The following is a 25,760-nucleotide window of genomic DNA, read 5'->3' as shown; positions in this document are numbered from 1 at the left end:
TGAATTGGATCAACCATATAAGAATAGAATATAGAACAGTACAGCACAGAACAGGCCCTTCGGCCCTTGATGTTGTGCCGAGCAATGATCACCCTACTCAAACCAACGTATCCACTTTATACCCGTAACCCAATAACCCCCCCCCCCCCCCCCCCCCGCCCCCCCTTAACCTTACTTTTTTTTAGGACACTACGGGCAATTTAGCATGGCCAATCCACCTAACACCGCACATCTTTGGACTGTGGGAGGAAACCGGAGCACCCGGAGGAAACCCACGCACACACGGGAAGGACGTGCAGACTTCGCACAGACAGTGACCCAGCCGGGAATCGAACCTGGGACACTGGAGCTGTGAAGCATTTATGCTAACCACCATGCTACCGTGCTATGGTTATAAAAGAAGGTCAGATGCTGGAAATTCTGCTGTGAGTGACCATAATACATAGGAGCAGAATTAGGCCACTCGGCCCATCGAGTCTGCTCCGCCATTCAATCATGGCTGATATTTTACTCATCCCCATTCTCCTGCCTTCTCCCCATAACCCCTGATCCCCTTATTAATCAAGAACCTATCTATCTCTATCTTAACGACACTCAGTGATTTCACCTCCACAGCCTTCTATGGCAAAGCGTTCCACAGATTCACTACCCACTGGCTGAAGAAATTCCTCCTCACCTCTGTGTTAAGGGATCGTCCCTTTAGTCTGAGGTTGTGCCATCTGGTTCTAGTTTTTCCTACAAGTGGAAACATCCCCTCCACATCCACTCTATCCAGGCCTCGCAGTATACTGTAAGTTTCAATAAGATCCCCCTTCATTCTTCTAAACTCTTAACGAGTAGATCATAGATTTTATAGTGCAGAAGAAGGCCATTCAGTCCATCGAGTCTGCACCGGTCCTTGGAAAGATCACCCTACTTAACCCCACACTTCCACCCTATCCCTGTAACCCAGTAACCGCACCTAACCTTTTTGGACACCAAGGGCAATTTAGCATGGCCAATCCACCTAATCTGCACATCTTTGGACTGGAAGACCTAGATCCTCAACCATTCCTCATATGACAAGCCCTTCATTCCAGGGAACTCTCCTTCTGAATCCCTGAAGCCTGTCCACCACTTACCAGATGTAAGTCAGGAGTGTGATGGAATATTTTGCACTTGCAGAAAGAGGCCATTCAGCACATCAGGTCTGCACCGACTCTCCGAAAGAGTACCACACCAGGACCATGTCCCCACCCTATCCCCATAATCCAGTAACCCCAGCTAACCTTTTGGACATGAAGGGTCAATTTATAATGGACAACCCACCTAACCTGCACATCTTTGGACTGTGAGAGGAAACTGGAGCACCCAGAGGAAACCCACACAAACACAGGGAGAACGTGCAAACTGCACAGTCAGTCACCCAAGGCTGCAATTGAACCTGGATCTCTGACGCTGTGAGGCAGCAGTGCTAACCACCGTCCCGCCCCTCTTCTGGACGACAAGGTCAGCAGATGCATGGGAACACCACCACCTGGAAGTTCCCCTCCAAGCCACACACCATCCTAAGTGGGAACTTTAACATAGTTCCTTCACTGTCACTGGGGCGAAATCCTGGAACCCTCCTCCGAAAAGCACTCTGGGTATACCTATACCATATGGACTGTAATGGTTCAAGAACGCAGCTCACCACCACCAATTATGGATGGACAAAAGTACTGGCTCACAATACTCACATACCACAAAAGAAATGTTTTAAATCTCTTTAAACACAGGGAACAAGAAGTCAAATAATATCCACTAGATACCATCCACCTTCCAACTTGGCAAGTACATGCTACACCCCATTGAGAGATGGGTCTTTTAGATTTAAATTTTAATTCAGCTTTGGAATTAAGTATTAAAGGGTTTTGAGGATTGTTGCTGGTTGTCTGTAATGTATATGTTTGTTATAATTATCACTTGTTTATAACTATGGATTAGTTACAATGCTCACTTCATGTAATTAGAACAATTTCTTCTTTTGTTGATAAAGCATCCTACCTGCTTCCTGAACCAGTTCATGATTTTATTTCATGATTACAGTATAAACCACTTAATGGAAAGACCCACATGGTGACAATTGTTCCTTTTATTCAAGTATTTAAAGAAGCAAACATTGTAGAATACATGGTGAACAAACAAATATTCTGCTCAAATGAGCCTAGTCTGAAGTGTGCTAGTAGCTAGTTTGATTCAGTTTGTTAATTGTGCAACTAAATTTAAGCAACCTGCCTACTTCTGCAATTGAATTTGCCGGCTGGCACGAAAGTTTTTATGATACTTCAATTTTTTTGCCCACTTGACCTGAGTCACAAATTAATCATTGTGTCTGTAGTCTTTTTCGGAAGTGCAGCGCCGAATTCTCCCAATTGGACAGGTTTCGTGGGGTAATTCGCGCCGGATGTTTGGGCGCTATCCTGACCAGTATTCACCCACACTTAGTTATTTACTTTTTTTTAAGCTTGGGAAGTTTCTCGCTGTGAAATCTCACACTAAGGCCACGATCTAGTGACCGTGCACAAAAGGCGGCGCATTGTTGGGGGGGGGGGGGGGGGTCTCCCTGTACCAATAGTGCCACCCTGGCACTACAGCCCATCACCTTGACAGTGCCACCTGGATATAAGCTTGGCACTGCCAGGGTGCCAGGCTGGGATTTTTCCTGTGCCGGGAACTGGGCCCAGGGGTGTCCTGCATGTGTGGGGGGCCCAGGGACACCCTTATAGGTGAGTTGTGGCCTGGGGGGGGGGGGGGGTGACGGGTTCAGGGTTTGCGTCAGGGGGTGAGGTGCCAGCCTGGCACTACCAGGCACTTCCCGGACCAGCTGAGCACCCCCTCCCCTCCTGTCCAGCGTTGTCATCACGTCTGGCCTCCGTTTTTTGGAGACCAGTACTAATTTGCGTCGCCTTGGGGCCGATGAATACAGGGAGCCAGAAGACTGCGGCTTCAAATAGGTTGTGCATATTTTAATGAACCTAATGACTCATTTAAATATGCAGTCATGGAACTCACCCAGCAAGGGTGTGATCCAGATCACATCAGGCCCAGCGAGGTGGGTGCATCTCACAGGGCTCAGCGCCCGGCACAAAACCCGTTTTTGGACTCTCCCACTATGCACCCTAACGGGATCGGCACCTCACGCAACGCAGTGGAAAATCGCATCCGTGGTGTGGAGAACAGTTTATTGTGCAGAATTTACTCCCTTACTGTGATCCTGAAACTCCTCTCTTAGTTTCTCCCCACATTCCACACAGTTTGTAACTCTGTCCTGTCCTCACTCACACCTACCCTATTCAAATTTTGGAAAATATACATCTACAAATATGTGCCAGGGAATAACAGACAGACAAAGTGACATGCCACATTGTGTTCTAAGAAGCTGCCGAATGAAAGTGTCATTGCATTCATGTTTTTCTGGCAATGCAGAGTTCAAGTTAACTAACTAACACATATATAATTTAAGAATAAAAGTGTTTGGAATAAAGGTGGATCAGCTCTGTACTGCATTGTTGCTGCTATCGTGGTTTGGGTTTGCCTATACCACATGTAGCCAACTTTGGTTAGGTTGATGCAACATTGGACGAATAGGAAGCAGAGCATATGCTTCACAAATGCTCGATTGTTCTCATCCTGCAATAAGAATAGCGGTAGAATAATCAACAAGCAAAATTAGAATAATTATTGATTTGAAGTTGTTCCATAGGCACAATTAATTAAGAAAATTGATAATTTCACTTTGGTAAGTGTGTATGTATACGCCGATTGTGACATGTATAAAATGAACATTTGTCATAAGAATTTTGTTTTCAATTAGGTATGGAGAAAAAGATTGGAGGAACAAAGAGGAATGCCAGAACATTACCATAACACAATGCGACCTTTCAAATGAGACGGCTGATTATGAAGAACACTATTATGCCAGAGTAAGGGCTGTTTCAGGAACAGGATTTTCAGACTGGAATAAAAGTGGAAGATTCAATCCAAAGATGGAAAGTAAGTGCAACATTAAACCCTGTTGTGGCTAAGGTTATATATCAAGGAATGCCGATTAAGTTTCACATGAACAGTGTCAGGAAAACATGGGTAGTTTTGGGGTTTAATATTTGCATTGGTTAATATAAGAAATAAGGTATAATTTCATGGGTTTAATTTAGTTTAATGTTTCTGTGTAAGGAAGGGTAAAACTATAGTTGGATTCCTGTTAGACTTGGCAAGGTGGCACAGTGATTAGTACTGCTGTCTCACAGCACCAGGGACCCGGGTTCGATTCCAACCTTGGGTGATTGTCTGTGTGGAGTTCATACACTCTTCCCATGTCTGTGTGGGTTTACTCTGGATGCTCCTGTTTCCTCCCACAGTCCAAAGAAATGCAGGTTAGCTGGATTGGTCATGTTAAGCAAATTGCCCCTTAGTGTTCAAATTAGGTGGGGGAAGGGTGGAGGATTGGGCTTAGGTACGGTATTCTTATAGAGGGTTGGTGCAGACCCAATAGGCTGAATGGTCTTCTTCTACACTGTAGGGATTCTATGATTCTAGACAAAGGTGTTTGTTAGTGTGGGAATTGGTTCAGTTCCAATTATGCTTCTATTATACTTAAAGAGGGTTAAGGTATGAATAATAAATAAAAACTAGTAGAAGAATGTGGCAGTTCTAGAGTAACTTGTTTGCAGTTGGAGATAGGGCACCAGAGAATGAACATCTTCCAACTCTGCCAAGAAAAGACAAACTGGACAGGAAAAGGGAGCTGCAAAGAAGCAGTCTTCCCAAAGAACTAGATAACGAGGGAATTGGGATGAAGGAATGTATTTAGAAGCCTGAGGGTAATGGTAGGAGAATAGAGAACTGTTCAAGAAAGACAAACCGAGCTAAGAAGAACCTTGAGTTAAAGAAACAGCTGCGGTAACCAGAGTTAAAGTGGGAAAGCAAATTGCAGAGGTAAATTAAAAGTTTTAATACAGTCTGAGAATCGATAGTTAAAGCAACTGTGAAGGCATAAATCCCAGAGAGGGAAGGGTAAAACCTGTAAACAGATCCTTGATGGGCAAACAACTGAGAGAAAGCACTACTGAAAAGAAGTTTTGAAAGTGTGTCTTTTTAAAAGTGGAATTTGAACCTATTCTTATAGATAGTTTCTTGATTAATAAGGGGATATGGGGTTATGGGGGAAGCCAGGAGAATGGGGATGAGAAAATATCAGTCATGATCAGATCATGATAGCGGCGCAGACTCGATGGGCAGAGTGACCTAATTCTGCTCCTATGTCTTATGGTCTTATGGGCTTATGGAAATTCATTCCTATGGAAGCAGAAGTTCAGTGAGACAAGGGCGAAATTCTCCGACCTCCAGCAGGGTCGGAGAATCGCCTGGGGCACCTAAAATCCCGCCCCCGCCGTGGCAGAGATTCTCCGCCACCCGGGAAGTGGCGGCGGCGGAATCTCGCCACTCCGATCGGAGAGGCCCCTGCGGTGATTCTCCGGCCCGGATGGGCCGAAGTCCCGCCGCTGGGAGGCCTCTCCTGCCGCCGAGATTTGAACCACCTCTGGAACGGCGGGACTTCGGCGCGAGCGGGCCCCGGGATCCTGGGGGGGGGGGGGGGCGGGGGCGATCGAACCCCGGGGGGTGCCCCCATGGTTGCCTGGCCCGTGATCGGGGCCCCCCGCTCAGACTCTGGGCCAGTGCCCTGGGTGCACTATTTCTCCTTCCGCGGCCGCCATGGCGGAAGCGGGAGAGAACCCAACATCGCGCATGCGCCGGCAGTGACGTCAGCGGCCAGCTGCCGCTGACATCACTGCCGGCGCATGCGCGGACTGGCGAAAGCCTTTCGGCCAGCCCCGCTGCCGGGGGCGCCGTTTTTTTGCGCCAATCTTCTGGTGCCAACCGCTCCAGCGCGGGGCTGGCCCCCAAAGGTGGGGAGAATTCCCCACCTTTGGGGAGGCCAGACCCCCCTGAGTGGTTGGTGCCACTCCCCTTCTCCGGGACCCTCCGTCACGCCGGGTAGGGGAGAATCCCGCCCAAGGTATCAGAATCATTTGGGAGGATTCTGAGAAATTCACAGACACTCACTTGGGATCAGAGCGGAGTACATTTCCACAGCCAGCTCGTGTGGTTAAGGGGGCACTGTGTTATTGGACCATTGCATCTTAAGATGTACATTGTAATCATGGCAGTACAGTGGGTAGCACAGCTCCAGGCTCCCAGGTTAGATTCCCGGCTTGGGTCACTGTCTGTGTGGAGTCTGCACGTTCTCCCTGTGTCTGGGTGGGTTTCCTCCGGGTGCTCTGGTTTCATAAGAACATAAGAACTAGGAGCAAGAGTAGGCCATCTGGCCCTTCAAGCCTGCTGCATCATTCAAATGAGATCATGGCTGATCTTTTGTGGACTCAGCTCCACTTTCCTGCCTGAGCACCATAACCTTTAATCCTTTTATTCTTCAAAAAACTATCTTTATCTTGAAAACATTTAATGAAGGAGCCTCAACTACTTCACTGGGCAAGGAATTCCATAGATTCACAACCCTCTGGGTGAAGAAGTTCCTCCTTAGCTCAGTCCTAAATCTACTTCCCCTTATTTTGAGACTGTGCCCCCTAGTTCTGCTTTCAGCCGCCAGTGGAAACAACCTGCCCGCGTCTATCCTATCTATTCCCTTCATAATATATGTTTCTATAAGTTTCCGCCCACAAATCCCGAAAGACGTGCAGTTAGGTAATTTGGACATTCTGAATTCTCCCTCTTTGTACCTGAACAGGTGCCGGAATGTGGTGACTAGGGGCTTTTGACAGTAACTTAATTGCAATGTTAATGTACTTGTGACAATGATGATTATTTAAAAAATTAATCCATGTTAACCTTATATTCTGTGTATATTTGTGAATCTAAGTGGAATAAAGGAGTATTGTATCGTAATCCAACTTTTTATGTTTAATAAATGTTTTTTTTTCTTGTTTAAACTAATTAGCAGTCCTGTAACTTTGTTCCTCCATGTTTTAGAAAAAAGTTAAAGTTATGGTCTTATAGTCAGGGTTCTATTCCAGGATCAACCATCCAGTTATAAAACAAGTGGGATCATACAGAAGTTCTACATTTTGTTACAGTCCACAGGGAGACAAGCATCTTTAAAAAATAAATTCCATCTAACATTGATTTGATAAAAATATGAGTGGGATTTTCTGGCCCCACCCAAAGTTAATGGACCTTTGGCTGGTTTACCGTGTGCATAGCAGTGGAACCTGCCACATGGGGGCCAGAACGTCTCTGCCAATGACACTACAAAGTTTCATGTTATAATAAAAGCACCATTGCTGAAACACTATTTCAATAGGCAAACTATACATTAAACTACAGGAAAAGACACCCACTTAACATTTAAAAAGTCATAAATCTCTTAAATAGACAAACTGGGCTGGGTTCCCTGATTTTGGGACACAAAACGGCCACCGATTCCCTGTTTTGCTGGGGGCTAGCAGGCCGACAGCATAGAGCACCCGGCTGCCGATACGCCCCGGAGAATTGCCGGTTCCATGGCCGCGTATGCGCGTGGTGCCGGCCTGCAGCAGCCGTGCCGCGCAACATGGCGGCGGCTGCTCGCGGACCTGACCCGTGAAATAGTCCCTCCCTTCGGCCGGCTCACGCGCCATGGACAACCCCCCCTCGGAGTGGGACCCCCCCCCCCCCCCCCCCCCCCGCTCCCTCCCCCCAACTGTGGCGGCGCTGGACTGAGTCTACAGCTGCCATGCCGAGTTCCCGACGGGTGAGACCATGAGAGACCCACGCCGTCAGTAACTTGGCCGGTCGGGGGCAGAGCATCGGGGAGTGGACCTCAGGCATTGTCCTGCGACTACGCCACTTTGGAGGAGGTGGAGCATCGTAAAAGTGGCCCTGCCCCCGGTTTGGTCAGAAACTTGGATTCTCCGGCCGGTCGCCGAACGAGATTTCAGCGTCGGCAACCGGAGAATCCAGCACGGGCTGTTAGGTGAATTGGACAGTCTGAATTCTCCCTCTGTGTACCCAAACAGGCAGCGGAATGTGGCGATTAGGGGCTTTTCACAGTAACTTCATTGCAGTGTTAATGTAAGCCTACTTGTGACAATAAAGATTATTATAAAGATTATTATTAAGTCTCTATAGTTTGCCGCACAAGAATGCTTGTGGGAACTCACCCTCGAATTAAAAAGACTGGGACCTGCAGTCTCCAATCCCATAGCTGCGTGTTTCCTGGCGACTCCCTATTGGTTGGAGCGGAATTCTCTATTCCTGCTGGTATCAATGGGATTTCCCATTGAAGACACCTCATGCCACTGGGAAACCTGCAGGCGGGGGTGCGCTGCCACTGGGAACAGAGAATAACAACGGCTGGAGAATTCCAGCCCACGTCTTTTGGACTTGTGGGAGGAAACCGCAGCACCTGGGACCCTGTTGCTGTGAAGCAACAGAGCTAACCACTGTGCTACCATGCCACTTTTATCTGCCTACTCTCTCTCTGATCCTGGCAAACCTCTGTCAGTGAAATTCAGGGATATCTTTTAGGAGGACCTTGTGATCTGATTCTATAATTCCGATGCGTTCCTCCCCGTTCACAGCTAATCTCCATGGCTCCCTTTTAGACTTTCAACTTCATTCCATCTTGAAGTTAAATAGGCAGTTAAACTATAACCATTTACAAATCTTGATATTTTTAACATCTTACTGGGACTTGAGAGACTAAGAGAAGATTTCTTGACTTAGCAGACCTTTGCTTGGATAAAGTGCCCATTTACAAGCTACCCTTGTTTGGGACTGGGGGTTTGAGGCGGTGCAGGTATGGGATAGAGTCAGGCCGTCTGCCCCGGAAGAAGATTGGAGGCGGCCACTTGATTGCCAAGGCTGACTTTGTTCTCTGAGACTGTATCCCAGTTGTTTTCGGACCGCTAGTCCTCACCCCATCACACCCCCATCCACTCTTCACGCTACCTCCATGTCCCCCGCCAATTCAGTGCTGACTCATACCTCCAACTCACCCCCATGGCCCCTTACGTTGCCCATGCCAACTCACTTCCAACTGATGTTGCCAGCCACCCCCAATGGGCCTTCATACCTTCCAATCAGGTTCTCTACACCAGTGTAAACAAAAACCTGGGGCTGGATTCTCCGCAGCCCCGCGCCAAAATTGCATTTGGCGCAAGGGTGGAGAGTGGACATTTACACCCAAATCGGGTCGGGCCTGACACCGCTCCCACGATTCCCACGGAGAATCATCGCGCACGAATTATGCGGCGCGGCTGTGGGGCCATTGCCAGAGGCCCTCCCAGCGATACTCCGGTCACGTGGCCGCCCTGGTGGGGGCGAGGGGACCAAGCATGGGGGGGGGGGGGGGGGGGGGGGGCCTTATGGGCGTCCGGGGCGGCACTCAAGCGGATCACATAGAGCGGGGCGGGGCAGATCGATGGGACCTTGTTTATTGGTCCATGTCCGCTGGCTGAGTCTGCCATCGGGTTTGGCACGGCCGCTGGAGGCCGCTGCCATGAGCATGCACGGACTCGGAACCGGAAGTACGGGGGCTCATATCAGCAGCCAAAGCTGCATGAAGCTCTCCGGGTTCCTGCCAGCCCCCTGAAGGTAGGTGAATTGGTCTTTTTTTTTAGGAAAGTCTGGAGTGAAACGCAAGTGTTTTTACACTGGCATAGGGACGTAGCCCCATTCTTGGAGTGAATGGTAATCCTGGAATTGGGTCCCACTTGCTTTAGGGGCTGGTTTAGCTCACTGGGCTAAAACACTGGCTTTTAAAGCAGACCAAGCAGGCCAGCAGCACGGTCCGATTCCCGTATCAGCCTCCCCGGACAGGCGGCGGAATGTGGCGACTAGGGGCTTTTCACAGTAACTTCATTGAAGCCTACTCGTGACAATAAGTGATTTTCATTTCATTTTCATTTCATTTCTTAAGTGACTCCATAGCCCTGCCGACTCCATGAAAATCTTGCCCTAACAGTCCACCGTTTGTCAGCACAGATACTTCTGCAACTGACTACAAGTATGAGTATCTTGCACCTTCTTCCCAGGGAAGCAACTGAGGCCCCTGTAACTCTTTAACAATGCTGCTGTCAACAGAACCCAGAAATTGCCGTTTGACTCCCCTTCATTCCTCACCTTTACCCTAACTCAAAGACATGTCATTGATTTAAAGGCACTACGTGAGGGGCAGCACGGTGCCGAGGACCTGGGTTCAATCCCAGCCCCGGGTCACTGTTCGTGTGGAGTTTGCACATTCTCCCCGTGTCTGCATGGGTCTCACCTCCACAACCCAAAAGATGCGCAAGGTCGGTGAATTGGCCACGCTGAATTGCCCCTTAATTTGGAAAATAAATAATTAGATGCTCTAAATTTATTTTTAAAATGAATAACGGCACTACACAAATAGTTGTTGTTTTGGGTGTCAAAATATATTCTTGCGGAAAGTATTACTTTTGTGAATCTTCTTTTAATATCTGCATATTGGTTATCTTTCAGCAATCATCAGTTCTCCAAAAGTAACAGTACAAACTGGGGTCGGCTCCATCTCCATTACATTGACGCCTCCCAACAAATGGAAGAACAACAAAGCTATTTCACTGGCAGAGGTTATCCAGGAATTAAAATACAATTTGTCTGTTATTAATAGAAAGACAAAAACGACGGTAAGAGAAACTCATACATTTGATACCAAGTCAGTTATAAAAACATTCACACCACTGAATAATTCACAAAGCAAATGCTTGAATGCAAAGAAATTGCATTGGCCCACAACTCCCGATTTCCAAGACATCATATCCTGGTCGTATGCCAACGAAGTGCTAGGACATTCCTCCCCCGGATGTCCCCATATTGCCAAATAGTTACCCAGGAAAAGTTATAAAAATTAAAACTACTAGCTTCTGGGTAGTATTGAGCCCCTATCACCCCACGGGAACAACCAACTACCCCTCCCCCACCACCACTCTCCCAAACACCTGATTACCCCCCCCCCCCACACTGCCCAACTAATCCCCATCCCAAAAACGCCCTACCGCCGATTGCCCTCCTGACTGTCCCTGCCACTCCCCCAATTGCCCTCCCAACACCTCACTACCCCCTCTGACTGTCCTCCCTACCTCCTGACCAATCCCTGCCCCCCTGACTACCCTCACAGACCTCCCCCCATTGACCACCTTAACCTCCGCCCCCAATCTCCACTGGCCACCTGACCCTCCTTGACCACCTGAGTCCCCCAACGAACATCATACCTCATCCCAATAACCACCCAACCCCTCTCCCCATCCCAATCCTTCCCACTATCTTTACACACTTCTCCCTGACTTCTCAAAGTGGCTGGGACCTTTAAACTTACCTGCTTTATGGCAGTTAGTGCCGTACAAAAAATGTGTCGCTCCTTTTCCCTCGACTCTCCTGCACTCGACTGAGAGGATTCCTGAACAGCTGCAGGATTCCTGAACAGTTGCAGGATTCCTGAACAGCTGTAAGGTTCTATGTGGGAAGGCCGACCGAGAAAGACACAACTGCATTTCCATGTAAACAAATAGGAATGGGGTTGCAAATCCCACTGTGACTGCCAGTCCACCAATGTTACAGCCACGTTACATAGGCTACTCTGAGCAATCCAATTTGCATGACAAAGATGAAGCTACAGTTCTTTAAAATGATTATGCAATTGTTTCTTCTTTTCCAGCTCATTTTCCTGGAAGGTAGTAGATTTAAAAAAGTGGATGCTCTGGAGCATGATACCACCTATTGTGTGACTGCCCAATATTCCCTTTACAGAATAAGTCAGCCATCTGAAATTGTTTGTGTGACAACACCAAAAGGTGAGAGTGTCATTCTAAATATGAAATTATATAAATCAATCAGTGCAGGATTGTTTCACATATGCATGCATTGATCATAAAATTACATTGCAGAGACAATTAAGACCACTGTGCCTCGTGCTGGACTCTTTAACTGTAACCATAGAAACCCTATACAGTAGTGCAGAAGGAGGCCGTTTGGCCATTCATTCTGCACTGACCCTCCGAAAAAGAGGAGCCCACGCAGGTCCACTACCCCCGCTCCATATCCGAAATCCCACCTGACCCGCACATCCATGGCAGCTAGGGGGCAATTTAGCATGGCCAATCCACCTAACCTGCACATCTTTGGACTGTGGGAGAGAGCAGAAGCATCTGGAGGAAACCAAGGCAGACTGGGGGAGAACGTGCAAACTTCACACAGTCATCCGAGACTGGAATTGAACCCGGGTTCCTGGCGCTGTGAGGCAGCAGTGCTAACCACTGTGCCACCGTCTAATCTCATTTCTGCTTTTTCACAATACCCTTTAAATTCTTTATAAAATACATATCTGGTGTATATTTAATGCTAGGATATGCCAAGTCTTTGCAGCCTCACTACAACGAGTTTCCCCACGGCGGATTCAGCGAGCAGTCGATTCCGCATTGACTTCAGTGTGAAGGGCTAGAAAATCCCACCCATAGTCTCTGCTTCAAAAGCTGTTGATGATAACTCGTTCTATAAAAAGGGCAAAGGGAAGGTCAGTGATAGGATGGATGACAGGAGAGTTTGAATGGCAAAAGCTTTAGTCTGACAGGGCCAAATGAAATGGAGATGGGGCAAGAAAAGAGGCAAAGAAAAAAGATGTACCTAGAGAAAGTGGTCGGAATTCTCCGGCCGTTTTCCGACGTTGGGGTCTCTGGCCCTCCAGGCAGTGCACCCTCGCACGCAGGATTTGGGGTGGCTTCAATGTAAAGTACCATCGACAGTGGTAGGAACAGAGAATCCTGCCGCCAGAGAATGATACGCCGCCTCCCACTGCCGAGAAACACGTGGCTGGGAGGCCAGAGATTCCCTGCAAGCTTCCTTTGTCCTTTTCCCAACAGCCCCTTGGTCAAAACATATTGCGGCCAGAACTCTCCGGTCGTTGGGTGGCACGGTAGCACCGGGGACCCAGGTTCAATTTCCAGTTTAAGTCACTGTTGGTGTGGAGTCTGCACGTTCTTCCCATGTCTGCGTGGGTTTCCTCCGGATGCTCCAGTTTACTCCCATAGTCCCAAAAGACGTGCTTGTTCAGTGAATTGGATATTCTGAATTCTCCCTCCGTGTACCCGAACAGGCGCTGGCATGTGGCAACTTGTAACTTTTCACAGTAACGTCATTGCGGTGTTAATGTAAGCCTACTTGTGAGAATGATAAAGATTATTATTCTATCTTCCTGCTGGTTTCCCGTCAGCGTGGGGTGGCTTCAATGGGAAATCCCACTGACAGGCAGCGAGAAAAGAGAATCCCGCCGGCAGCAAACGGCGCGCCGTCGAGAAACACGTGGTTGGGGGACCGGAGCATCCGGCCCGGTTTGTCTGCAAGCTTCCGTTTGCTCCTTTTCCAAACAGCCTCTTGCTCAGAATGAAATGAAATGAAATGAAATGAAAATCGCTTATTGTCACGAGTAGGCTTCAATGAAGTTACTGTGAAAAGCCCCCAGTCACCACATTCCGGCGCCTGTCCGGGGAGGCTGGTACAGGAATCGAACCGTGCTGCTGGCCTGCTTGGTCTGCTTTAAAAGCCAGCGATTTAGCCTGGTGAGCTAAACCAGCCCCTACTATTACATTTCTAACTTTTCCCAGGTCTAATTGTAAGGTCAGCAACCTGAAATGTTGGGTGGGATTCCCCTGAGCCCCAGCCACGTGTTTGTCGGCAATGCGCTGTTCACTGGCAGCGGGATTCTACACTCCCACCGCTGGACAATGGGATTTCCCATTGAATCCACCCCATACCACCAGCAAACCAGTGAGCAGGGGTGCGCTGCCAGCGGGAAAAGAGAATCCGAACGGCCGGGGAATTCCAGCCACAGCTGCTGTCATACCTGCTGAGTATTTCCAGCTTTTTCCTGCTTTTTATTATTATTATTATTTTAGTCAGGCTCTGTTTAATCAGAGATTTTTAGAGGATGTAATTTTCTTGCGCACTATTCATTACGTTTTCCCTCAATTTCTATTTTGACAGATCCTACAAAACAAATGCTCAAAATTATCCTGCTTGGATGTGTTCTGCCAGTCTTTGTTTTCATTTTTCTCTTCATTTTGGTGGGCTGTTGCACCTACAAATATGTGTGTATCAGTGATCAGAAGCAACCCCTAAATCTGGTAAGCTGCTTCAACTAACGTGCTACAATGAACTCTGATGACTATGTTGTTATTCCAAGGCATACAGGAAACCTATCATGTGGAAAGGATGCATTAGAGGGAATATTTCACACAATTTCTATTCTGGGTTTCCCCTATTTTAGAGAGCTTGACGGCGAATGAATGAGTGAACTGAGTCATTTGGTGGTTTTCACCGCACTAGAAAACAGTGTACACATTTTTGCAGGGATTTTCAGTGTCCTTCATTAATCTCGCTTCGTGTTGGTCGGCTTTTGTTAGTTCTCCAGATTGGTGGCTGTGTTGCTATTCCCCATTGCGGCTTTTACCTGATACTTTGCTCCGGCATCTTAATCTTTGCATCAGTTGGGAATTCTTGGCCCCAGAATGAGCCAGAAATTTCCACCTATTGTACAGTGTTCAATCCCACTTGAAAGCTAAGCAGAATTGCAGTAGATTGCACATCAGGTTAATGGAGCGGGTGGGATTTTCTGTCAGGATCACCGGTCCCGCCAAGGGCGATCTTCCACCACAGGATACCCTGCAGGGAAGCCCCATTGACAACAGAAGGACCAAGAAGATCCTGCCATGGCCAATGTCAGGCTGTCTCCATTGCCACAGAACATGCAGGGGGGGTGGTGGGGGGCAAAATCCCAACCAGTGTCGCTGTGAATTGTTATAAGGAAATTGCCTCTACTGACTGGGAGGAGAAAGAGCAGAGAGCGTTACAAAAAAAAGTGTGCCTTTGAAAAGGAAAAAGAGAGTGAAGGCTGTTGTGGTAGTATCTGGGAAAGTGAATAATCCCAATATAATTTATATTTTTCTAATTTTTTAAAGATTGTATAGATTACATTTTATTAATTGTGAAGCAAAATAGTTGAACTGGGTACAGCAGTTTCAACATGAATATATCCAGCAGAGCAGGTCCATGAGCCAGTCTAGAAGTGTATCACCAATGGGGCTGAAGACAGAATAAGGAGGAAGTGAGTATAGTTTGAAATTTGATAGCTACGTCCCAGGTTACTGTTTAGGAACTGAAGTTCAGATAACTGCCACATTGAAACAAAGGTCTTTTTTCGGTTGACAGCAAAGAGAAATGTGCATCATTAACCACATTGATGCCATTTGCAAATGATGTGATTATGGGGTGGATTTCCACTGGCGGAGTTGCTGGCATAACCTAGCATAACTTTTCTCTCCATCATTATCCAATCCAATTTTGAAAGCCACTATCAGGCCCACTGCTGTTGGAGGACTGGGCCTCCTTTGAATAGCACTTGGCCTTATTTGTACGGATCCACTGGCTGTAGCAGAAGCTCACCTCCCAGGACAGGCTCCAGATCAGGCCTGCCACCATATTAGACCACCTGGCCTCTGGGTCAGAGGACGGCAGATTCCTGGAGTTGAGAGGGCTCAATCTGATGAGGAGGGAGTGTCACCGAGGCAGTGTCCCAGCCTGAGTTTGTAATGCCTGCAGAAGCATTTCTATGCCTGCACTCCGACAGAAATGACAGGTAACTCACTTGTGAGATGCTGTTCAGCAGATTATCACTCTGATTCTATCCGGAGCTGGCTCAGTCCAACAGTGGCAATCGGGATTCCAGAGACATCATAGGCCTGATATCCGTTGTAAATGTGTCTACCACCTGGCTCTGGGTTCCACTCTGGCCATCCAGCAAGGGACCCCATTTAACATTACTGGGACTGAAGTGACAGTGAGATTGGAGCAATGACATTACCCATCAATTTTAGGAAGCTACCATGCCGTGTCCTTCAGACATAAGAGCTGGAAAATTAGCACTATAGATCATGAAAATTATTTTATTTTATTGTAATATGCATTTTCAGAAAAAAACAAGATGTTTGGAGGCATTTTTTGTGATGATTGTGCACCTTTAAATACATATCTTTGGTAAGTTCATAGAATCTTAGATCGGTTACAGCACTGATTGAGGCTTTGGGCCTTTGTGTCCATGCCAGTTCTCTGCAAGATCAACTCAGCTAGACCCACTTTTTCCCCATAACATTGCAAATCTTTTCTCTTCATTCACTTTTGAAAGCAACAATTTAATTTGCCTCCACCACACTCTCAAGCAGTGTATTCCAGCTCTGAACTATTTTCTACATGAAAAGGTTTCCCCCCATGTCACCTTTTGGTTCTTTTGTCAATCAGCTTAAATCAGTGTCCTGTGGTTCTCAACCTTTCTGCCAAAGGGGACAATTTCTCCCTATCTACTTTGTTCAGACCCACCTCTATCAAAGTTCCTCTCAACCTTGTCTAAAGAGAACAGTCTCAGATCTCCAGTCTATCCGTGTAACTGAAGTCCCTCACCCCTGGAATCTAAGCATTTTTCTGCACCGTCTCTCATGCTTTTGCATCTTTTCTGAAGTGTGGTGCTCAGCTTTGGACACAACACAAGAGTTGAGCGCCTGAACCAGTGTTTATAATGACTCACCATGACTTCCTTGCAAATGTACTTTATGCCTCTCCTTCTGCAGTCCAGGAACCCAAATTCTTCATGAACCACTTTATCAATCTACCCTGCCACCTTCAATGATTTATCCATGTTTCTCCTCAAAGGATTCTCTACAGAATTGTACCATTCAATTGAATTTTCCTATCCTCACTCTTCTTCCCAAGTTCATCATTTCTCACTTCTCTGCATTATATTTCACCTGCCACTTGCCCTCCTATTTCACAGGCATGCCCATGTCCTCTAGCAATCTATCGCGATCCTCCTCACAGTTCATAATACTTCCAAGATTTATGTGCTCTCCAAATTTTGAAACTGTGCCCTGTACACCCAAATTCTAGTTCAGTAATTCATTTCAAGAAAAGCAGTGGTCCTAATTCCTATCCCTGGGGAACTCTGCTATATATCTTTCACAGGCCTAAAAAACAACCGTACACCATTCTTCTCAGTTTCCTGTCACTCAGCCATCTTTGTATCCATGCTGCCACTGTCGCTTTTTATTTCACAGTCTTTAACCCAGTTGACAAGGCACTTTATCAAACCACTTCTAGAAGGCCATGTGCAACACATCAATCACATTACCCTAATCAACCCTCTCATTAAAATAAAACTCAACCAAGTTATTAAAATATGATTTGCCCGTAACAAGTCAGATTTAGATTTTGTTTATTGTCACGTGCACCGAGGTACAGTGAAAAGTATTTTTCTGCGAGCAGCTCAACAGATTATTAGTACATGAAAATAAAATAAAAGAAAAGAAAATACATAATAGGGCAACACAAGGTACACAATGTAACTACATAGCACCGGCATCGGGCGAAGCATACTGGGTGTAGTGTAAATGAGCTCAGTCCATAAGAGGGTGGTTTAGGAGTCTGGTAACAGTGGGGAAAAGCTGATTTTGAGACTGTTCGTGCGTGTTCTCAGACTTTTGTATCTCCTACCCGATGGAAGAATTTGGAAGAGTGAGTAAGCCGGGTGGGAGGGAATTTTGATTATGCTGCCCGCTTTCCCCAGGCAGTGGGAGGTGTAGATGGAGTCAATGGGTGGGAGGCAGGATCGTGTGATGGACTAGGCTGTGTTCACGACTCTCTGAAGTTTATTGCAGTCTTGGGCCGAGCAGTTGCCATACCAGGCTGTGATGCAGCCAGATGGGATGCTTTCTATGGTGCATCTGTAAAAGTTGGTAAGAGTTCATGTGGACATACCAAATTTCCTTAAATTCCTGAGGAAATATAAGCGCTGTTGTGCTTTCTTGGTGGAAACCATGTTGCTTTTCTCAATTAATACACATTAGTTCAAGTACTGTTAATTTTGTCCTGGAGTATCAATGATAAAAGATTTCCCAACACTGAAGTTAAACTGTCTGGTCTGAAATTGCTGGGCTTATCCGACTTTCTTTGAACACGCATGTTGTATCTGCAATTCTCCAGTCCACTGCCACCACCCCTTTATCAGAGGATGATCGGAAGATTATGGTCAGCATGCAAGCAATTTTCACTTTTACTTCTCTCAGTATCCTTATGCATTTGATCTGGTCCTGGTGACGTATTAAATTTAAGTACAGCCAACCTTTCTAGTACCTCCTCTTTTTCAAATTTGATCCCATCCTGTGTCTTAACTATCTCTTGGGCGGGATCCAATGGCCACGCTGCGCCGGAAAAGTAGCTTGTTGCGTGCAGTGTGGCCCTTGAAAGCTAGGAGGCCCTGCTCCTGGAACTACCTGGCTCGCACCGCCGAGATTCAACGCAATCTCGCGAGGCGTTGCGTTGTGAACCCTGCCCACAATGGGCGGTATCACATTTTAGCTAAACTGTATATCCGAGCGAGGTAGTAAGCCTCATTCTAATGTGCAGATTCCTGAGGTACCTGAGGCTTTGGGATTCATCCCCTTCAAACTCAGGCGAGCGTCATTCAGTACTGGTCTCCACAAATGGAACCAGATGGAACGACTGGTGGGGTTCTCCAAGGGGATCGGAGGCCCCCAGCTGCATTTCCTTTGCCAGGGTGGTGTGCTGACACTGCTGGTGCCACCTGGGCACTCTGGCAGTGCCACCTGGGCACCCTGCCAGTGCCAACTGATCACGCATGCACAAAAATGCCAGCTTGGCACCTTGGCAGTGCCAACATGGCACCCTGACAGTGTAATCTGGGTGCCAGCCTGGCACGGCCAGGGTGCCAGGTTGGCACCATGTATTGTGTCCTGTCTTTGCAATATTCTGAAATCCCCATTTTAATTAAGGTTGAGTCCATAATTACCTCAGACAAGTGTATCCTTCCCTCTCCTCAGTTATGACAGGTATTATCTATCGCTTTGTAAATAAATTTTTTAAAATTTGCAGCTTTAAAGCTAATATCTAAGCTTGTATATTTTCAAGATGTCTATGGACAGAATTTTTCCTTTTCCCGCGAGCAGCTAGATGGCCTTCCTACCGCCTCCCGTCCATCCCGACCTCTCCACAATTTTACAGTGGGATGAGTGAGTCCTCAGCCAGCCCACCCATCCTTGCCCCAATTGAGACCCTTAACTGGCAAATTAATGACCGATTTCAAACTGTTTACAGTTGCCTGTCCTAAATCTCAATGTACAAAAGCAGTGGGCAGAAGAGAGTTTCTGGTGAGTGAAACCTGTACTCAAAGGTGAAGAAAACAAAAATGCTGGCTATGATTTTTGATGTCAAGGTTAGTTTTTTTTAAATGTATGTTTGAGCATTATTTATAATTATTTAAATCTGAACTTTTCTTCCTGTGAGGAGTCTGAGGGAACTTTCCAGTAGGTATTCTCAACTCCACCAGAGTTGATAACACTGTTCCACACTGCCAGAGGGGAAAGGCCTTCATTAGAGAAATAAGTTATTTTCATGAAGAATGTATCTCTTTAACACTAGTTCTCTAATCTTAATACCAATATAATCATCATGGAACACTAAAAATTCTGCTTGCTTGAAGCTATTTTCAATCTCCAACTTTATCTGCTTTCTTTCAGTTGTTACAGTATCGGCCATCAAAGAAGACATTCATATTTATTCCACCTGAACCTTTGAAGATTAATATTATGGTTTTTGAAAATGGCGGCAATAAAGCATCATCACATGGTTATGCGGATCCTGACGATTGTGAAACCCCCTTCACTTCCCAGCTCAGCAGCAAGCCTGCCAATAAATGGCTTGTCACACCTTTGACAAAGGACAGTAGCAAAATTGTGTACACGCCTCAGATAGCGGAAAAGCCAACAGAGAAGTGTGTAAGAAGCAATGAGGATGATTTGCCGCAGCAAACTGATCACAGATCTCGATCCCACCCCTCAAATCGAAAGGATACGGAGAATGAAGTTCAATATGAAATGATTGTAATGGAGAACATCAGTCAGTCTCAGCAGAAACTAAACATCCAGCTGCCAAGAGAAGAGTGTGTGGAGCTACAACAAGCTGGGTACAGATCGCAACTGCCAGCACGGCCTCTGATCAGAGAGGCTGCACAGCCCAGTGTTGGATACAGTTTCATTGGGACAGATGCAACTCATAGTCCACAATATGAACAAATACTCGACACACTGAATGGGGAAGTCGACGAGCCACCTCAGACGTGTTACATACCACGTCCAGTTGCAAGTGGTACAAACACACAAACTGTAGTGAGTATGGCTGATTGTGCTCGAATTGGATCACATGTAGCTATTGATCCACAACATGAAACCCTTTACCTGCCAAAAAAGCCCCAGCAACTAGAACAGAGTAATTATATGTCCCAATTTCAACCACAACCATTCACTGGAATAGCTTCACTGGATGGTGTTGACCAAGGTCCTGTTGTAATGGTTAATAACTTATACTTACTGAATGGAAGCCACCATGATGATGTCGAGGAGCCAGATGCAACAATATTAGATTGGGACATCAGTTCAGGCAGACTGATCATACCTGCAATCAGCACCAAAGCAGATTCAGAAAACAGTGATTCTCTGGTACAAACTGTCAACTCAAGGACTGACCTCCTCTCCTCACTATATACAAAGGACATTCCTGAGGAAGCAATAATGACTGAAGAAGATCCTTACATATCACAGTTCCAAAAACACTGGAGACTGCAAGTACAAACGTAGCGAGCAGTAATCATGTATCTCTGGAAGCATGTGGCATATGTATTTTCATTACGTTGTGCATCTGCTTTTCCTTCTGTTTTTGCCCTGTTGCTCTCGTGTAGCTTCTCTGGCTGAGGAATTAGCCAGGCAGTCTGGTCCTTGGCCTTATCCTAAGCGTCCCTGTGATTAACGTGAGGATGTACAGAACGTCACAGCTGACATTGGAGCTCAGCAAGCTGGAGATTCAACTGACAACAATGTTAAAGTCTAAAATAAGCAAAATACCGCAGGCGCTGGAATCCGAAATAAACAGAGAACGCCGGGAAAACTCACCCAGGTCTGGCAGAACCTGAAGAGAGAGAGAACAGAGTTAATGTTTTGAATCCATTTAACTACTCATCGGAACGAAGAGAGAGGAAAATGTTGTGGATATCATACTGTTGCTGGAGAGCGAGAGATTGCAACAAAGATATAGCAAAGTTAAGAACAAAAGACAGTGGGTTGGTGTGGTGCGGGGCAGAAATGGGAGAGGGAGGGTTTTTGCATTGAGACCAGAGCATATGGGATATTAAAAAAGGGGTTAAAATGGCAGAGAAGGGTCACAGCCTTAAGTTGTTGAACTCAAAGTTGAGTCCTGGAGGCATAATCGGAAGATGAGGTGCTGCTCCTCCAGTTTGTGTTGAGTTTCACCTGGAGCATTGCAACAGGGTGAAGTGAAGATGTTCCACAAATCAGTCACCCTGTCTGAGTTAAGTCTGTCCAGGAGATCGCATTGGGAGCAGTGAATACAGTCGACCATATTGTAGGTGGTGCAAGTGAAATGCTGCTTAACCTGAAAAGGAGTATTTGGAGCCTAAAATGGTGAGGAGGTAAAGGGACAGGTGTTGTACCATCTGCAATTGCAAGGGAAGCTGCCATGGGAAGGTTAAAGTCTCTCTTCCTTTACTATGCCCCTTATAACCTTTGGCTTTAACCATGCTTTTCATCATCTTTGTGATATACGCTTTGTGTTTTGAATCAAATTTTGTTCCTAATGCTCCTGTGAAGTGCTTTTGGATATTTTGCGACGTTAAAAGTGTTACAGAAATGCAAGTTGTTGTTGATGATGACAGTGAAGAGCGGGTGGTGAAGATCAAGCAGAAAATGGAAGCGGAGTTGGGAGGAGAGATCAATTGGGGAGTATGGAGTGAGGCACTGCGTGGGGAAAACGGGACCTCCTTTTGTGTAAGGATGAGCCTGATACAGTTTAAGGTGGTGCACAGGGTGCATATGACTCAGGTGAGAATGAGTGGGTTCTTTCAGAGGGTAGCAGATGAGTGTGAAAAGTGTGGGTGGGGGCCAGTGAATCACACGCAAATCTTTTGGGGTTGCCAAAAATTGGGACGATTCTGGGTGGGAGTGTTCACAGTCTTAACCAGGATAGTGGAGGAGGAGGTGGACCCGGACCCTTTGGTGGCGATATTTGGAGTTCCAGAGAAGACAGAGCTCATGGAGAGGAGGAAAGTCCGATGTCTTGGCCTTCGTCTCTCTGATTGCACGGCGACAAATTTTGCTGGAGTGGCAGTCGGCATCGCCACCGGGGATAGCGGACCTGTACGATCTCCTGTGGTTAGAGAAGATAAAGTATGAGTTAAGGGGTTCTGCAGGAGGGGGGTTAGAGAAAAGGTGGGGGATGTTTGTGACCGTGTTTGAGGGGTTGTTCATCGCAGGATGGAGGGGTGGGGTTGGGGGGAGGGTGAAAAATGGGGAAAATCTATACAGACTGTATAGTTGATTGCTGGGAAGTATGTTTCCCGGGGTGTTTATTTGCTGTAACCTGTTTTGATACATGTTTGTAATAAAATATATTTAAAAAAACATGATGACAGAGTAAGCACAATATAAATTGTCAGAATGTGGTCACGGCAAAGAGAACTTTTAATCAAATTTTTTGCATATTCATTAACAGGTTTTAGTTATACAAGCCCAACTTTCCCCCAGTGTTTCTAACCTGACACTAACCCAGATTCAGCACAATTTTTTATGCCTGCTACCTCTCTCCTTGATGCCATTGTTAAAAATAGCAGCTTCGGCATTGCAGTTGACTATGCTGAATCGGCACCAAATATATAGGAACTGCAACACTTAGCCCCATAAGCGTGCATACATACAGAATATAAAGCACCCAAATCACAATCAAACGCAAGACTTCAAGTTGGCAGGTAGCATGATTGCCAGTACCAGGCTGATCTTTCAGGTAGTTCGTACACATAGAAAAGCCAAGCAGTTCACTGGAACAGGAAGAGGATAAAGTCGTTAGTCAACCCATTCAGCACGTCTAGAGTCCAGTTAGTCTTAAGGAGTTAAGGAACTAAGGAAGCAGAAAAAATGATTTCTAAAGTAGAATGGAAATAGCATAACTAACAAATATGAAGATTTATTTGGTGCAGTGGTTTGGCACATTGTTTTTTCACCTCTGGGCTTCACTTCTAATCCAAAACTGAATTTCACAAATCTCCGTTGCCTTTGTTGACTAAGATCATTTCCAGGGCCGGCTCAAGGCACCGGTAACTCGGGCAGTCGCCCGGGGCGCCATGTGCTAGGGGGCGCCAGAGACTCGGGTCCCGCGCATGCGCAGTTGGGCCGGTGCCAACCAGCGCATGCGCGGTGGCCGCCCTCCCCCAGGGCTGGCCGCCCTCCCCCAGGGCGGCCCCCCCCCTCCGTCCGCCCCCTCCTCGGTCCGCCCCCCCCGTCCCGCCCCCCCCGCTCGGTCCGCTCCCCCCGCCCCCCCCCCTCGGTCCGCCCCCCCCGCCCCCCCCTCGGGTCCGCCCCCCCCCTCGGGTCCGCCCCCCCCGCATCTCCCTCGGGTCCGCCCCCCCTCGGGTCCGCCCCACCGCCCCCCCTCGGGCCCGCCCCCCCGCGGCCCCGCCCCCTGACCCCCCCCCCCGCCGGCCCCGCCTCCCCCAAGGGCGCCGAAGTTCACCTTGCATGGGGCGCCAGCAACCCTAGGGCCGGCGCTGATCATTTCCATTGAGGCCATTGGGTAGGCGGTGGCGTAGTGGCATCGTCGCGAGACTATTAATCCAGGGTGATGATCTGGGGACCCGGCAGGAGATGGAATTTAAACTCAATAAAATATCTGGAATTAAAAGCCAAATGATGACCATGAAAGCATTGTTGATTGTTGTAAAAACCCATCTGGTTCACTGATTACCTTTAGGAAAGGAAATCTGCCATCCTTACCTGGTCTGGCCTACAGGTGACTCAAGACCTGCAGCAATGTGTGTGGTAGTATGACTAGGGGTATTACGGTACCTAGAAGTGAGCTGCTATTGGTGCAGAGGACTCGCTGCCCATTGGCCCGGGTAAGTCATGTGCCTCTCAGCCAATTGGCTGAGACGTAGGTAGCTCCGCCTATGTGGTGGGATATAGGAACCCGTGCTGCTCGGCTGTCGGCCTTTCTTCTGTACGTCTGCTGCCGGGCACACATCTTGTGCATTAAAGCCTATTGTTTGGATCTCATCTATGTTTCGTGTCCATTGATTGTGCATCAATTTAATGCACAAGATTTTAAAGGATGGAGCTTCGTATCAAGCCGGAGTGCCTTCGACTCAGCCCACACGCAGCAAATGCAACAGCAGCATTTAAACACTGGCTGGCGTGTTTCAATAGTTACTTGAGCACAGCCGAAAACGTCCCGACGAGGGAACAGAAATTGCACATCCTCCACTTGTGCGTCGGCACCGCTGTGTATACGCTCATAGAGGACACGACCGACTACGACGTGGCCATGGACTTTCTTAAAGGACATTTCATCCGGCCGGTGAACCAGGTCTACGCTCGGCATTTACTGGCCACGAGGCAGCAATTCCCTGGTGAGTCTTTAGACAAATTTTACCGGACCCTCCTTGTTCTGGGGAGGAACTGCGCCTGCCCACAAGTTTCTGCGGCCGAGCACACCGAACGTTTAATCAGAGACGCTTTCGTTGCGGGTATGCAGTCTTCGCAGATCCGCCAGAGACTCTTAGAGAAAGAAACTTTAAGCCTCGCCTAGGCACGGGCCCTCGCCTCCTCCCTAGATGTTGCCAATCGCAATGCCCGTGCGTACGCTCCCGACTGCGCGGCGGCCCCCTGGGCAGCGTGGAACCCAACCCCCCTCAACCTCCGCAGACTCGGACCCCCCTCAGGCCTGCGCCGCAGGGCGCCCCGATAAACCCACGGGGCCCCGCTGCTACTTTTGCGGACAGGCCACGCACCCCCACCAGCGCTGCCCGGCCCGCACCGCAACCTGTAAAGGCTGCGGCAAGAAGGGCCACTTTGCGGCCATTTGTCAGTCTAAAGCGGGCGCTGCAGTCCCGAGCAGCGACCGTGGGTCCTCTCCCCCGCTCTCCTCAGGGGCCCCGTGTGGCCGGCAGACCTCTCTGTCCCCACCCCCCACCGCCACGAGTGATCCCCGGGCGCCGCCATTTTGGGCCCCCGACGCCACGTGCGATCCCCGGGCGCCGTTATTTTGGGCCCCCGACTCCACATGCGATCCCCGGGCGCTGCCATTTTGTTCACCCCCCACCACGTGCGGCCGACAGGCGCCACCATCTTGGATCGACACCGAGGACCCCGCAGGCGACTGCTCTCTGCCAGATGACGACTCGGAGTTCCTGCCAGAACTCGCTTCAGTCACATTGGACCAGTCGCGGCCCCGCACGCTGTCCATGGCAACCACGAAGATCCTCCTCAACGGCCACGAGACAAGCTGCCTGCTGGACTCCGGGAGTACAGAGAGTTTTGTCCACCTCACTACGGTAAGACGCTGCGCACTTCCCGTTTACCCGGTAAAACAATGAATCGCTCTGGCCTCCGGTTCGCACTTGGTCCAGATCACAGGGTGCTGCATAGCGGACCTCACGGTCCAGGGGAGGGAGTTTAAAAACTATAAGCTCTTCGTCCTTCCCCACCTCTGCGCGGCAGCACTCCTGGGGTTATATTTCCAGTGCAACCTCCAGAGTTTAACGTTCAAATTCGGTGGCCCTATGCCCCCCCTTACTGTCTGCAGCCTCGTGTCCCTCCAGGTCGACC

At 48.0% G+C, this 25,760-nt stretch overlaps 1 protein-coding gene across 1 annotated transcript in view; it reads left to right on the top strand.

Annotated features, from left to right (window-relative positions):
• LOC119967218 (interleukin-20 receptor subunit alpha-like) overlaps window positions 1–22,206 on the top strand; it is a 56,055-nt gene extending 33,849 nt beyond the window's left edge. The window contains exons 3-7 of the mRNA XM_038799446.1: window positions 3,836–4,014; window positions 10,501–10,667; window positions 11,696–11,831; window positions 14,017–14,156; window positions 19,614–22,206. Coding sequence (XP_038655374.1) covers window positions 3,836–4,014; window positions 10,501–10,667; window positions 11,696–11,831; window positions 14,017–14,156; window positions 19,614–20,729 — 1,738 coding nt within the window. The 3' untranslated portion in view covers window positions 20,730–22,206. The remainder of the gene's footprint in view (window positions 1–3,835; window positions 4,015–10,500; window positions 10,668–11,695; window positions 11,832–14,016; window positions 14,157–19,613) is intronic.
• Window positions 22,207–25,760: the final 3,554 nt, after the last annotated feature.

This window comes from Scyliorhinus canicula, chromosome 6 (assembly GCF_902713615.1).
Source record: "Scyliorhinus canicula chromosome 6, sScyCan1.1, whole genome shotgun sequence".
NCBI classification, from domain to species: domain Eukaryota; kingdom Metazoa; phylum Chordata; class Chondrichthyes; order Carcharhiniformes; family Scyliorhinidae; genus Scyliorhinus; species Scyliorhinus canicula.
This window is presented reverse-complemented; position numbering and strand designations above follow the sequence as displayed.